Source organism: Adiantum capillus-veneris, chromosome 5 (assembly GCF_014529385.1).
Source record: "Adiantum capillus-veneris isolate H3 chromosome 5, ASM1452938v2, whole genome shotgun sequence".
Lineage (NCBI taxonomy): Eukaryota > Viridiplantae > Streptophyta > Polypodiopsida > Polypodiales > Pteridaceae > Adiantum > Adiantum capillus-veneris.
The window spans coordinates 66496202-66508513 of NC_140935.1; the positions used below are offsets into that span (position 1 = coordinate 66496202).

General features: G+C 42.7%; 1 protein-coding gene across 2 annotated transcripts in view; it reads right to left on the reverse strand.

Annotated features, from left to right (window-relative positions):
* Positions 1 to 11809, reverse strand: part of LOC147457463 (Tetratricopeptide repeat (TPR)-like superfamily protein) — a 132398-nt gene extending 120589 nt beyond the window's left edge. The window contains exons 1-3 of one of the 2 annotated variants that reach the window (XM_086512344.1): positions 11580 to 11809; positions 11330 to 11407; positions 11072 to 11191 (exon numbers count right to left, since the gene is read on the reverse strand). In XM_086512344.1, the coding sequence (XP_086368470.1) occupies positions 11072 to 11191; positions 11330 to 11407; positions 11580 to 11582 (201 nt within the window). In that variant the 5' untranslated portion in view covers positions 11583 to 11809. The remainder of the gene's footprint in view (positions 1 to 11071; positions 11192 to 11329; positions 11408 to 11579) is intronic. The other variant, XM_086512345.1, reaches the window with a different exon arrangement.
* Positions 11810 to 12312: the final 503 nt, after the last annotated feature.

Here is a 12312-nt window from a genome sequence, read left to right on the forward strand (position 1 = left end):
TTAATGGCTGAGAATAAATGCTTTATTTGTGAGCAGCCTCGTCATTTTGTTGCAGATTGTCCACATAGGAACAGGCCAGCTGACTATGAGGACAAAGAGAACAATAAAGGAAAGAAGCCCAAACCCACAGCCGGTTTAGTGCCAGATATCGTGGGTGTATGCCAACTCGGATGCAGGTGAGCTATGCAGAGCGTGGGGTAAAGTCAAGGATCAAACAACGCTTATTTTCTTTCATCCAGGTGCAAAGGCAAACTTTATTTCACCAGAGTTGGCTATCAAGCTAGCGGGGCATTAAAGCTGAAGAAATGGGGTAGATAGCAGAGGCACGTTTGGAATGTCCTGGCCATTCAGAGTGTGTTAGTCCCATCATTGGAAAGCTGCATCTGCATATTCAATCGCATGTGGACACATAAGAATTTTACATCATGCCACTAGGAGGATGCAATGCTTTGTTGGGGATCCCATGGATGTTCCATGTATATGGAGTGTTGGATGCCTTCAACAAAACGATCACCTTACAACATAAGGGCGAAAGTCACATCTTGGATGTAAAGCTTAAAGGAGAGTTTGTCCTTATTGTATTGGCTTTTGCTATCAATTCTGTAATTAAAAATCATCTTTCTGCTTGATTTTTGCAGATAACGTTTCAGATAATTGTCAGTCAAACATATCACTGTTAGATAAATTAAGGTCAGCATTTTTTGCAAGAGTTTACTGACTATTTTTTCGATTCATTACGGTCTCAATTGCCACCGGAAAGGCCTGACGATCGTGCAATAAATTTGGTGCCAAGTTATAGCCCACCAAATAGACCTCCCTACGGGGTTAGTGCGGCCCAGCAGAAAGCAATTATGAGCCAAGCACAAGAGCTATTAGAAAAAGGGTTGATTCAACCTAGTTCTTCACCCTTTTGCTCCCTAGTGCTTCTAGTGCAGAAGAAGGATGGCTCTTGGCGCATGTGTATTGATTATCGTGCATTGAATAAGAATATCATCAAGAATAGGTTTCCTATTCCAAGGATTGATAATATTTTTGACCGTTTAGAGGGCTAGATCACATAGTGTCAAAGGATGGTGTCTGAATGGATCATGCCAAAGTTGAAGCGATCAAGAAATGCCAGATTTGAAGATTGTGCATGATGTCCGTAGCTTCTTGGGATTGTGTTCCTACTACAAAAGATTCATCTGAAATTTTGCAAAGATTACTTCACCCCTATATGCTTTGCAAAAGAAAGAGGTCGCTTTCGAATGGACACAAAAGAAGATTTCAGATTTTAATTTCTCGGATCTAGTAATTGCTTTATCAGATCTCAGGAAGTCATTTGAATGTGATGCCTATGGCAATAGTATTGGAACAGTGTTAATGCAAGATGGTCGGGTAGTAACCTACGAAGGCAGAATCTTGCAAAGGCCAGAAAAGACGATGCAAATTTACGAGAAAGAGCTATTGGTTGTGATTCATGTGCTTTCAACTTGGAAACACTACCTGCTAGGTGTTGATTTTGTTGTCCAAACAGATCATCTGGCCTTGCAATACTTCTTGACACAATAAAAGTTATCTGAAAAGTATATGCGACGGGCAAACATTCTATCTATATACCTAGATGAATCCACGATAAGCCCAGATTTACCCTTAAAGGAAAGTGCAAGGTATAGACCCATGGTAGTCACCCACAAGACAATATAACCATCAGCTCCATCATGCATAGTATTGACTAAATACCACGACATCCCCACTAATGTCGTCAGTGCCCAATAGTGGGTGTAGAACTAGATACTAACATATGCTCCCAAACACAACACACACCACACGCACACGCACATGAGCATACAGCACAAAGTTCAGCGTACTGAGTTTCTGTCATGACTCCGGAGATCAAGGGCAAACTCAGCCATAATGAAGCCTAGCACTAAAAGAAGCATCAAATCGAAAAAAATAGCACAAAAATGAGGTAGTTGATAGGGCATACGCACCACAAAAGATAGAAAGAATTAGCACAATATCAATTGGTCGTAACTCCGACGAAAACTTCACAATGTGAAGTCTGCATGTCCGCTATATGACTAAAAAATATACCTAGATGAATCCAGGATAAGCCCAGATTTACCCTTAAAGGAAAGTGCAAGGTATAGACCCATGGTAGTCACCCACAAGACAATATAACCATCAGCTCCATCATGCATAGTATTGACTAAATACCACGACATCCCCACTAACGTCGTCAGTGCCCAATAGTGGGTGTACAACTAGGTACTAACATATGCTCCCAAACACAACACACACCACACGCACACACACATGAGCATACATAAACACAAAGTTCAGCGTACTGAGTTTCTGTCATGACTCCGGAGATCAAGGGCAGACTCAACCATAATGAAGCCTAGCACTAAAAGAAACATTAAATCGAAAAAATTAGCACAAAAATGAGGTAGTTGATAGGGCATACGCACCACAAAAGATAGAAAGAATTAGCACAATATCAACTGGTCGTAACTCGGACGAAAACTTCACAATGTGAAGTCTATCTATGTTCCACTTTCAGATTGTGCATGTGGAAGGCAAGAAGAATGTTATGGCTGATGCGTTGTCAAGAAAGCCACAAATATCAGTTGTGTCAATTACTTATCATCATGAGCTTGATGATATGAAAGAACAGTCAAGAAAGCCACAAATATCAGCTGTGTCAATTCCTTATCATCATGAGCTTGATGATATGAAAGAACAGTATGCTACTGATGCAGATTTTGCAAGGATCTTTGAGCAGTTGTTAGATGGACAACGCCATGAGCACTATCTCCTCACGGATAGTTTTATGATGATGCATGGAAGACTATGTGTCACTAGGCCATTGCGTCATAAGGTTATGGTAGAAATTTGATCAAATGGCACAATTGATCATGTACAATGTGCTTAAGTACCATGGTATGCCACAGTCGATTGTCAGTGATCGTGATCCTCGCATGACAAGCCTCTTTTGGAGAGGCTTATTTGAAAACATGGGCACTATGCTCAAGTTTTCATCCTCATTTCATCCACAAATTGATGTACAATCAAAAGAGGCTAACTCTACTATCTTAGATTTGCTTAAATGCTATGTGTCAGACAATAAGGGCAAGTGGAAGCAGTCTTTACCCATGCTTGAGTATGCACATAACAATACTATGCATTCGTCAACAGGCAAAGCACCCTTAAATTGTTGAAGGTGGCAAAAAAGTTCCTCCCATTTTGCACACAAAGGATAAGATTTTTGAAGTCGATCAATATGTGGAGAACATGTATGAAATGTATAAGAAAATTGAACTTGCCTTGAAAGAGACTCGGGGAAAACAAAAAAGGACTCATGATCGTCACTGACGTGAACTCTTGTTTTCACCTCGTGATTCGGTTCTTCTACGGTTTGAAAAGGCCAAACTTAAGAAGATGGAGGGCAAGGAAAGGTTGTTTCCCAAGCTCAGCATGCATTATTATGGGCCTTTTCAATACTTGACAAGATCAGCCATGTTGCTTATAGGTTGAAATTGCCTGACACTTGGAAGATTCATAGTGCGTTTCATGGGAGCTTTCTAAGACCCTTTCTGTGTAATGTGTCAAAAGATCTGCCAAATGAAGATCAACCTGAAGTTGAGGAACAGAATGAGATCTTGGTACCTAAGCAGATTTTGGCACATACGGAAAGAAAAGTTAAGGGTAAAGTTACAAGACGTTATTTGGTGAAGTTCAGAAACTATCCACCTATGGATGCAAAGAGGATGGAAGAGAGTGAACTATTAGAGTCACCAAATGTATTGCAGCTTTACCTTGAAGCCTTTGGTTTACAACCCACGTATGCCTCAACTCAACAAGCGTAAAAGAGGGGTGATCTTGGAGCTAGCACATCATATGTACATACGGATTCAGTGCAATAGAAGTGTACATTGCTTGACAAGTGTTAAAGGTACAATGCTCACTTCTATGATAGACAGAAACGACAAAAGTATGAAGGTTTTACTAAGTCATTTGTATCTATGTTTCACGACCTTTCTTGCGGATACATGTAATGATAAAAGGGTGCTAATTACACTAAATCATCTATGGCATGTATATTAGGCATGCAATCGAGGACGTTTGTGATTTCAAGAGGGGGGTATGTCACGAGACTGTGACAAACACTAACCTTATTTGTTGGTTTCCTTCCCTTCATTTTAATTTAATTTTTGGGATCCTCTTTTTGAATTCACAAATGGCCAGACATTGTATGCCCAATGTGAAACGGCCGATGGCCGAGAGTTTCACCCGCAACAGTGCAGGCTAGGCAACCACAAGTTGATTGGGCCGACCGGCACTAAAATCTGACTAGTAAAAGGGTGGTGCACAGAGACTTCATAAGTTGGTAAGTACTAGAAATTTAAACCAAATGGGCATAAGGGACACTTGACGGCTCCAGCACCTCTCTGCATGACACCTCAGCTGAGGGAGGTGCCCAAAATCAATATAAGGCTGACTTGGGGCTGATTTGACTTCATAAAGTGACTATAGAGTGTATGTGAGTAGTGGGTGCAGGTCTACAGCTTTAATGGAAAACTTGCCTTCTCCTCTGTCTTATGTAGCACAATGATTCCGCTCTCAAAAACCTCTCGCGAGAAATCTCTCTAAATCAACCTGTACCCGATGGGGATTAGCAGCTAGCTATTCTGGTACCTGTGGCAGAGGCTCTTGCCTCGACAATCACGCATAAACCCACAGAACTGTACATAGAGATGAATAGCCCTTGAGCCAGGCATCACGATTCTATATTCAAAAGGGGAGAAATCTCATCTAAATCAAAGAGCAAGTAGCCCTTCAGGTGCGGGAGCTCGCGTTCGGCACGCAAAAGGAGCTCAAAACAGAAAATTACAGCTTGCTATAATTTTTTGCAGGTTTAGGGTTTTGACCCTTTTTGATGCCTAAAGGTCCCAAGAGCTTCGGGGAAGCTAGGGAACTGCTACATAGGTGTTCTCGAGCGTTTTAGAGGCTGAAAACAGAGAATTCAGCCTACTGTATTTTCTCGCCAGGTTTGCAAACGTGCTCTAACTTGCATGGAAAGTCACCTAGTACTAACATGGGGATTTTGTTTGTGAAGCCTTCTACTATCGTTATGCTGCCAAAATTGGGCTAGAGTAGGTAATTTCAGCCCAACAGAAGTAAGACAGCTCATAGAAGTTTACACGTTTTCTCCAACTTAATTGGAATAAAGAAATATTAAAAGGGGGTGCCAACCTTTGGGGCCAACAGGGTGTCATTGTCTACTTGGGAGCACTCTAGCTACCAAGTCGTGATTTGTTTGAAGTGGTGAATTCCACTCACAGGTTTATTCGTGAAGTTACTGTGTGTCATAGAGTATAGGTAAAGTTACACAACATATAGATCGGGTGAAAGCCAAAGCACCCTTTAGTAAGCCTACAGGCCGCTTTCACGCCCCCACATCTAGCTATTTCTAGGCAACAAATCGACCCTTCCCCGTATCTTTTACTGGAGTGCACCCCAATAATCTGCTATTCCAGCCCCCCCCCCCCCCCCCCCCCAAGAAAACAAAAGTAGGGCGCCCCCACTTTAACCCTAGTCCTGCCGGCCTCGTGCGGCTATAAAAAAACCAACCTTGGCGCCCCCCTCTCACAAGATTCTGCCAACGCTAGAAGAAGGGAAGGCTCTCGCTACAAGTTTGCATACGGAGGTTGCTTTATGTACCAGGAGCAACAGGTGATGAGTTGTACATGAGATCTATGAGTGTTTGCCATTGTGTTTGTGTTTACAGAGCAAGGAGGCTTCGGCCTATGCTCGGGGATTCCGGAAACGGGATCTGGGACAATTTGCGGAGCTCCTATGCTTTAAGAACAAACCGGAAGGTATCTGAGTTGAGAGCTAGTCTCTCATGTTCCCGAACAGAAAGTAAACAACCATCGAGCCTTAGATCTAGAATGGAGGGGTTCACTACGATTCTTGTAATAAGATTCTCCTTGTAATAAAGATTCTCTTTAAGAGGGGGACCAACCCATCTTCTGGTCCCCAAACACTCTGTCAATCTTCTCCCTACTATCTGTCTGTCAAAATTCATTTATTTTCAACTTATGAATTGTTCGTGTGGGCTCCCACTTGTGACAAGGTGGTAACAATAATCGATAAGCTTGATCATTTATCCTTTAAGTGATGACAGACGGTCCACAATATCTCGCACTAAGTTTCTTACACTTACCCATTGATAAAGAGCTGTGTTTAGGCTTCACTCTCAAAAATATAATATCTCCATCGTCAAAGAGTCGAGTAAATCGTTTAGGGTCAATGTAACTTATCTTGAGTAGTATTTTATATCGTGGCGTATAGCAGCCTGCAATTGCATCTCAATCTTCTGGTCAAACAGTGCCACTATCTTAGCATAACCTTCAATAAAAGTACGATACCATCCTGAGGGAACATGAGAAAGTCACGACCTATGTTGACAAGTATTAGTCGGTTCTTCTAAAAGTCACAACTTTCATGAAGATCAAGGGAAAGATGCGAAAGTTCGAAGCAGGCCTACAACCACATCTTTGAAAGAGCATGAAGGTGTCCCAATTCCCCACGATACTCCTTCAAAGGATGATGGAGTCAGCAATCATTGTTGAGGAGCTACACACTACTAGAACTCCGAGACAAATGGAATAAAGCACTTACCAAGCAAGACAAAGAGCGGTATATGACAAATCATCGCAACCGAGGCAAAAAGCATCCCCCTGGGGACCCTGATCTGGCTAAGAAGCCAACGGACACCGGTAAGCAGAACAAAAATTCAAGGAAGAAGAAAGATGTTTCTACTGTGAAGCCCAACTACTCTACTCGGCAGGAACAAGCATCTTCAAAGAAGGAGAACACAAAGAAGGATTCCTGATGTACAAGGGAATACGGAAACGGAGAAAGAGAAGCGTCAGCTTCGCAAGGGTTGGGGATCTGTAAACAACCAATTAGTAGATCCTCTATGATCCAAGATCTACAGACAACATCATCTCTCTTGATACTGCAGAGCGCCTGAGCCTCACTTTGCTCAGTTAGACACCTCAATCACATCCAGATCTGCATTTAAAGGGTTGACTACCAATGCAACTCCTAGACAAGGAGTGAGACTAATATTTGATAGCACCTATCAAAGGATGTGACATTATCCTCGATATGCCATGGCATTTCCACATCCAGCCTGAGCTTGCCTGCTATGTAACTTTAGTGCATCGAGACACCCCTCTAAAGATCAGTGCAGTCTAGGTGTGATGGCTAATTTTGCTATGCCAGAATATTAAGAGCTCTAATATCGAAAGAGAAAATTGAATGACCCTCCGATTGACCCTCGAAATGACTCTCATATATTTTTTATTTAACTTGAGTTGTTTCACATATATAATCGCGGACGATTACTCTACCTATTATTAGAATGGGTTAGGATTAAAAAACCTAACCCCCGACCAACTTATGGTACCCGGGCCGTGTTGAAGTTTTGGCATCTCAAGTGAACTGCCCAATGTGATCTGATTACTGAGTTTGGCTCTTAGGTATTTATTTTACTTAATTTGTCAAAGCCTTGGGTAGGGAAATTTATTGAGGTTGCTATAGAAGCAACCCCTTGCCTCCATTGTATACACATTCAGTTATTCATTTGATTGGTTCAGGAGACTCTCTCTCTCTCTCTCTCTCTCTCTCTCTCTCTCTCTCTCTCTCTCTCTCTCTCCTTGGTCTCTACGCTTGGTTCAGGAGAGAGAGAGAGAGAGAGAGAGAGAGAGAGAGAGAGAGAGATTGGTTCAGGAGACTCTCTCTCTCTCTCTCCTTGGTCTCTACGCTTCCGCATCGTCGACTTTGACATGGTATCAGAGCTTGAGGTAGCTTGGTGAACGAAGCCCTTGACGTAGCCCGCGAGGAGTCGAACCTCTTGTATCGCGACATCCCTGCCTGCAGCGTTTTGAAACGCAGTACCCTTCCCTGCAGCGCTGCCCACCCGTTCGCGTTTTGAAACGCCCTCTGCGAGAGTATCCCACCCCACTTCCCCACAGTTCCAACGTTTTGAAACGCTCATGCCGGCGCCATCCCCCCCCCCCCCCAAGCTTAGAGTTCCCTGTGGCAAGCGTTCTAACGCTGAGTAAAAGGTGAAACTATAGAATCTCCCCCTCCAGTAAGCATTTTGACAACCCCTTGCGGTGTTTTCAAAATCCGATACCACCTTGGCCTTCCCCCTTCTAGGCTTTGCGTTTTAAAAATACCCCCTTGTGCACTTGACGACGACAACCCCCAAAGTTGTCACAGTGACAAGGTCAAAGTTTCCGTGGATTGGTAGGGACAGTTGAAGCGCATGTTTTGCTTGCAAAGGCAACTTGGAGCTTCATGGTCTTAGAGATCCTTAAGGATCAGCCTGGAAGGAGCGGTCTTTGGAGGCCAATTTTTGGGGAGAAGTGCAAATTCAAGTGGATCGGCTTGGAAAGTGAAACTGCTTGGAGATTTACCGACTTGGAATTTGAAGTGGCGAGGAGATTGGAGCTTGAGAGAGGGTATGGAATGGCTTGGGAGTACCAGAGGAATGGCTTGTGCAGCTTGGAGGAATTGGCGGTGGCCCCAGTGGCCTCGACGTCAGATTTCTAGTCAAATGACAGGTGTCACCACTAGCTTCAGTCAAAGAGAGGCTTGTGAGTGGCAGAGAGGGGCAAGCAATGCTCCCTATAATTAATTTGGACCATTGTGTTGGAGTTCAAGTTATTGGTGTTTGGACCCGTAGGTCGGAGTTCAATGCCCAATGTGATCCCATAACTTAGTTTGGCTTTTAGGTATTTAATTTACTTATTTGTCAAAGTCTTGGGTAGGGAAATTTACGAAGGTTGCTATATAAGCAACCCCTTGCCTCCACTGTATACACAATCAGTTATTCATTGCCAAAGTTGATTGGTTCAGGAGATCTCTCTCTCTCTCTCTCTCTCTCTCTCTCTCTCTCTCTCTCTCTCTCTCTCTCTCTCTCTCTCTCTCTCTCTCTCTCTCTCTCTCTCTCTCTCTCTCTCTCTCTCTCTCTCTCTCTCTCTCTCTCTCTCTCTCTCTCTCTCTCCTTGGTCTCTACGCTTTCGCATCATCGACTTTGACAAGCCGATGGGGCTTAAAATAAATAAAGCAGACACTAACACAGTCAACTGCGTAGAGGGGTTGATGACATGGCAGTTGTACGGACGTTACGCTAGTTGTGATGATGTGGCGGTAGCGTACGGACAGCCCTATGGGCGCTTATGCTTTTGGACCCAGTCCTTTTAGACTTGATGCTTTTCAAGTAAGCTGCTTTTGGATGGCCAAGGGCCTTTAAATTTGTGCTGGTGGGCTCACTCTCTAGCATTCTACCCGCGGGAGATGCAAGGTAGAGCCACAAGTGTTGTACCTCGCTGAAGTCATATAAAGAACTACCGAAAGGGGCGCCATAGTTTGGGGCCAGTGCACTCTTGGGGTGGAACTATGCCACTCCATGTCCCGTTTGATGTCTCCTCTTGCAATTCAATTGTTTGAAGTGCTTGAAAGTTTGTTCACTCTCTTCTTTTTCTGTTGACACGTGGTCCCATTATAGTAATAACTTGCACCCCTGCTACATCATCATTGTCCATACGTGCCACATCAGCATCCCGCAAATTGCACCGTGATTCCCTTCGGGATTCACACTGGCCCGGACTCAAATTGATGCTTGCTTTTTCGTTCAAGCTCCAGCTTGGCACTTGCTCTCCTCTTCCCATCTGATCCGGTCATGCCACATCACTGTGACAATTTACAAAAGCCAAAATCCCCATTACTAACAATTCTGCAAAGACCATCTATCACACTCTCATTGGACCAAAGCATTGGCTGGCTGACATGGTCAACAAGCTTGGCGCGCCAGAAAACTTGCTGCTTGGTTGAGAGATGGCTGGCATGCTCAAAGGCAAAGGTGTTTCTTTGGCAGGCTATGGTGGGAGGTCATTGGCAACGAGTTTGCGCCATCGTCATCTTTCCTCTAGCATGTGTTTCTTTTGTACCTCTTTCAGAGCAGACAATAGATATTGCTTCATTATGTGTCCTCATGCCAAGAATATATGGTTCCTCCATCTGGTTACATGTTGCTGGTGAATCTTTTTTTTTTTCCAAAAAAGAAAATCTTTCTATTAAAATCACCTCAAGGGCACAGACCCCAAGGTAGAATTACATCAGAATAATACAGAGAGAACACCATAAATGGTATCACCAAAAAATAAAAACCTAAGGCAATCTAAGATACAAGATTGCCTCAAATCAAGGCTAGATAAGGGGGTTAAGTCTTGAAGACCTCCTAGGCGTCTTCAAAGACTCAGCAGACTTCTTAGCACTTTCTACCAAAGAAGGAAAGTGCCGCTCATAAGCTGAATTTATGCCTTCGAAACTGCTGCTGATATCCAAATCACTGCCCTGAGGATCAACTGGTGAATCTTTGTGCCTGGGTTTTTGGAAAGTGCTCTTTCCCAGGCATTTTCAGCTGCCTCTAGACATGCATCGTTATTGGGTTTCTGTCATAATCAGACCACCAGGAATGCCTTTATTTTCAATGGTGCAAGTGGTGTACAAAAACATATATTCCAGTAAAGAGGCACTTTGCTTTGGAATATGTCTGTGCTCACCACTGTTGGGGTCATTAAACATTTATATGTCAAATGCGCGAGTTTGAGAGGATGGCATCTTGGCAGTGAAATTCATTGCCTGATTATAGCATGACTGGTTTGCATGGGCTTTTCATGTTCATGTCCAATATTTGTCTTCCAGCCTTTGTACACAATTGTTTAATTGGTCATATGACCATGTACATTTCTTTTTGGTGATCAATATAGGACACAATAGGCCAGAAAAAAAAAAGGATTCCATTAACATCCTTTGAGGCTGAATTTGGCCTATATATAAATACATTTCAGTGCAAGGTTTGGCTCTACGAGAAAAATAAGAACACACTAAAAATTTCAAAAGCTCAACAATGTCATGAGCTATTATTTTACACTTTCTTTCAAAAGAGACAGTACAGATGTCAACAAACAAGCACAGTGCATGTCCAAAGAGATTTTAGACTTGCCTCTGCATTGAGACTCAAGGGATCCTCAATAATGATTTGTAGCAGCTTTTGAGCTTGCTTGTATTCCCCAGCTTGCATATGCAGAAGGCTTTCATGATACATTTGAGTGAGGCGGAACTCCTGTATCATCAAAAATGAAACCAAGAAAATTTGTCAAAGGTTTGTTTCTTGCAGTTCCTTGAGAGGAATTAGAAAAGAGTCGCTAACTATTCAAGGTACTCAACAGACAGCTTGTTTCGCAAGTTCAGCAGCACTAACCTGTGCTTCCTTAGTTGGTGCCAGGGGTTGCCATTCATGCTGCGTTGTTTCCACATCATTTATTGCTGCTATGGAGAACTGATAAAAAAAAGAAGCAGGAATAAACTTAGTTAGATCAATGCAAGAATTTTTACTATCATCAGCTCACAACTACGAAGAAGATGGCAATGCTCTTTAGCATGCTTCAGCTGATTCCTAGTTTCCATATCTACCATTTCATGTCTGCATAACGTAACCAAGAAACCCTTACCATCTCACGAAGCTGTTCTTCTCTCAAGTAAAGCGCAGCAAGTCTTCACGGAGAAGCCATGGCGAGATTTCAACGTTTGCGCAGACACTGCTAATCTGTGCTGGCTGCGTATTACTTATGCTTAATCAGGACTTGATCGAGTATTGATTAAGCTTAATCACCAATTACTTTTGGAAACTTTTTGCTTTGCACAATACGAAGTCGAACATAGTATACACTTCTGCCTTTAAATTGCACGCTGTGTACACACACTTTTTTTTTTAAAGCGCGCACACACACACACACACACACATATATATATATATACATATGTATATGTGTGGGTGTACACATGTTGTGTGTATCATATATTTGCTCAAGTATATCCGCCCAAACAACTGACCAGTAAATAATACATCATACCAACCCATAGTGAAGAATACATCATCACTATCAGCAACATCCTACTAGTTTCTACAAAATATTTCTATGTTGCAAAGCATAGTCCCTACAAAGCCATCTAACCTATGTCCACCATAAAAGACATTAGTTAACTCAAGAAAGCATTAGTATTATTGTATGAGTGCACCAATAGTCTACCATTTTATATATTGTCTAATTGGCAATGCCATAATGCTATTGATAAGGATAAACCTCAAACCATTAAGCCAAGTCAAGAGACCAACCCACATTGCTACTCAAGCTAGTGAAAGTCCAAGTACACAAAGTGTCCACTGCTATCATAGTTAGTAGC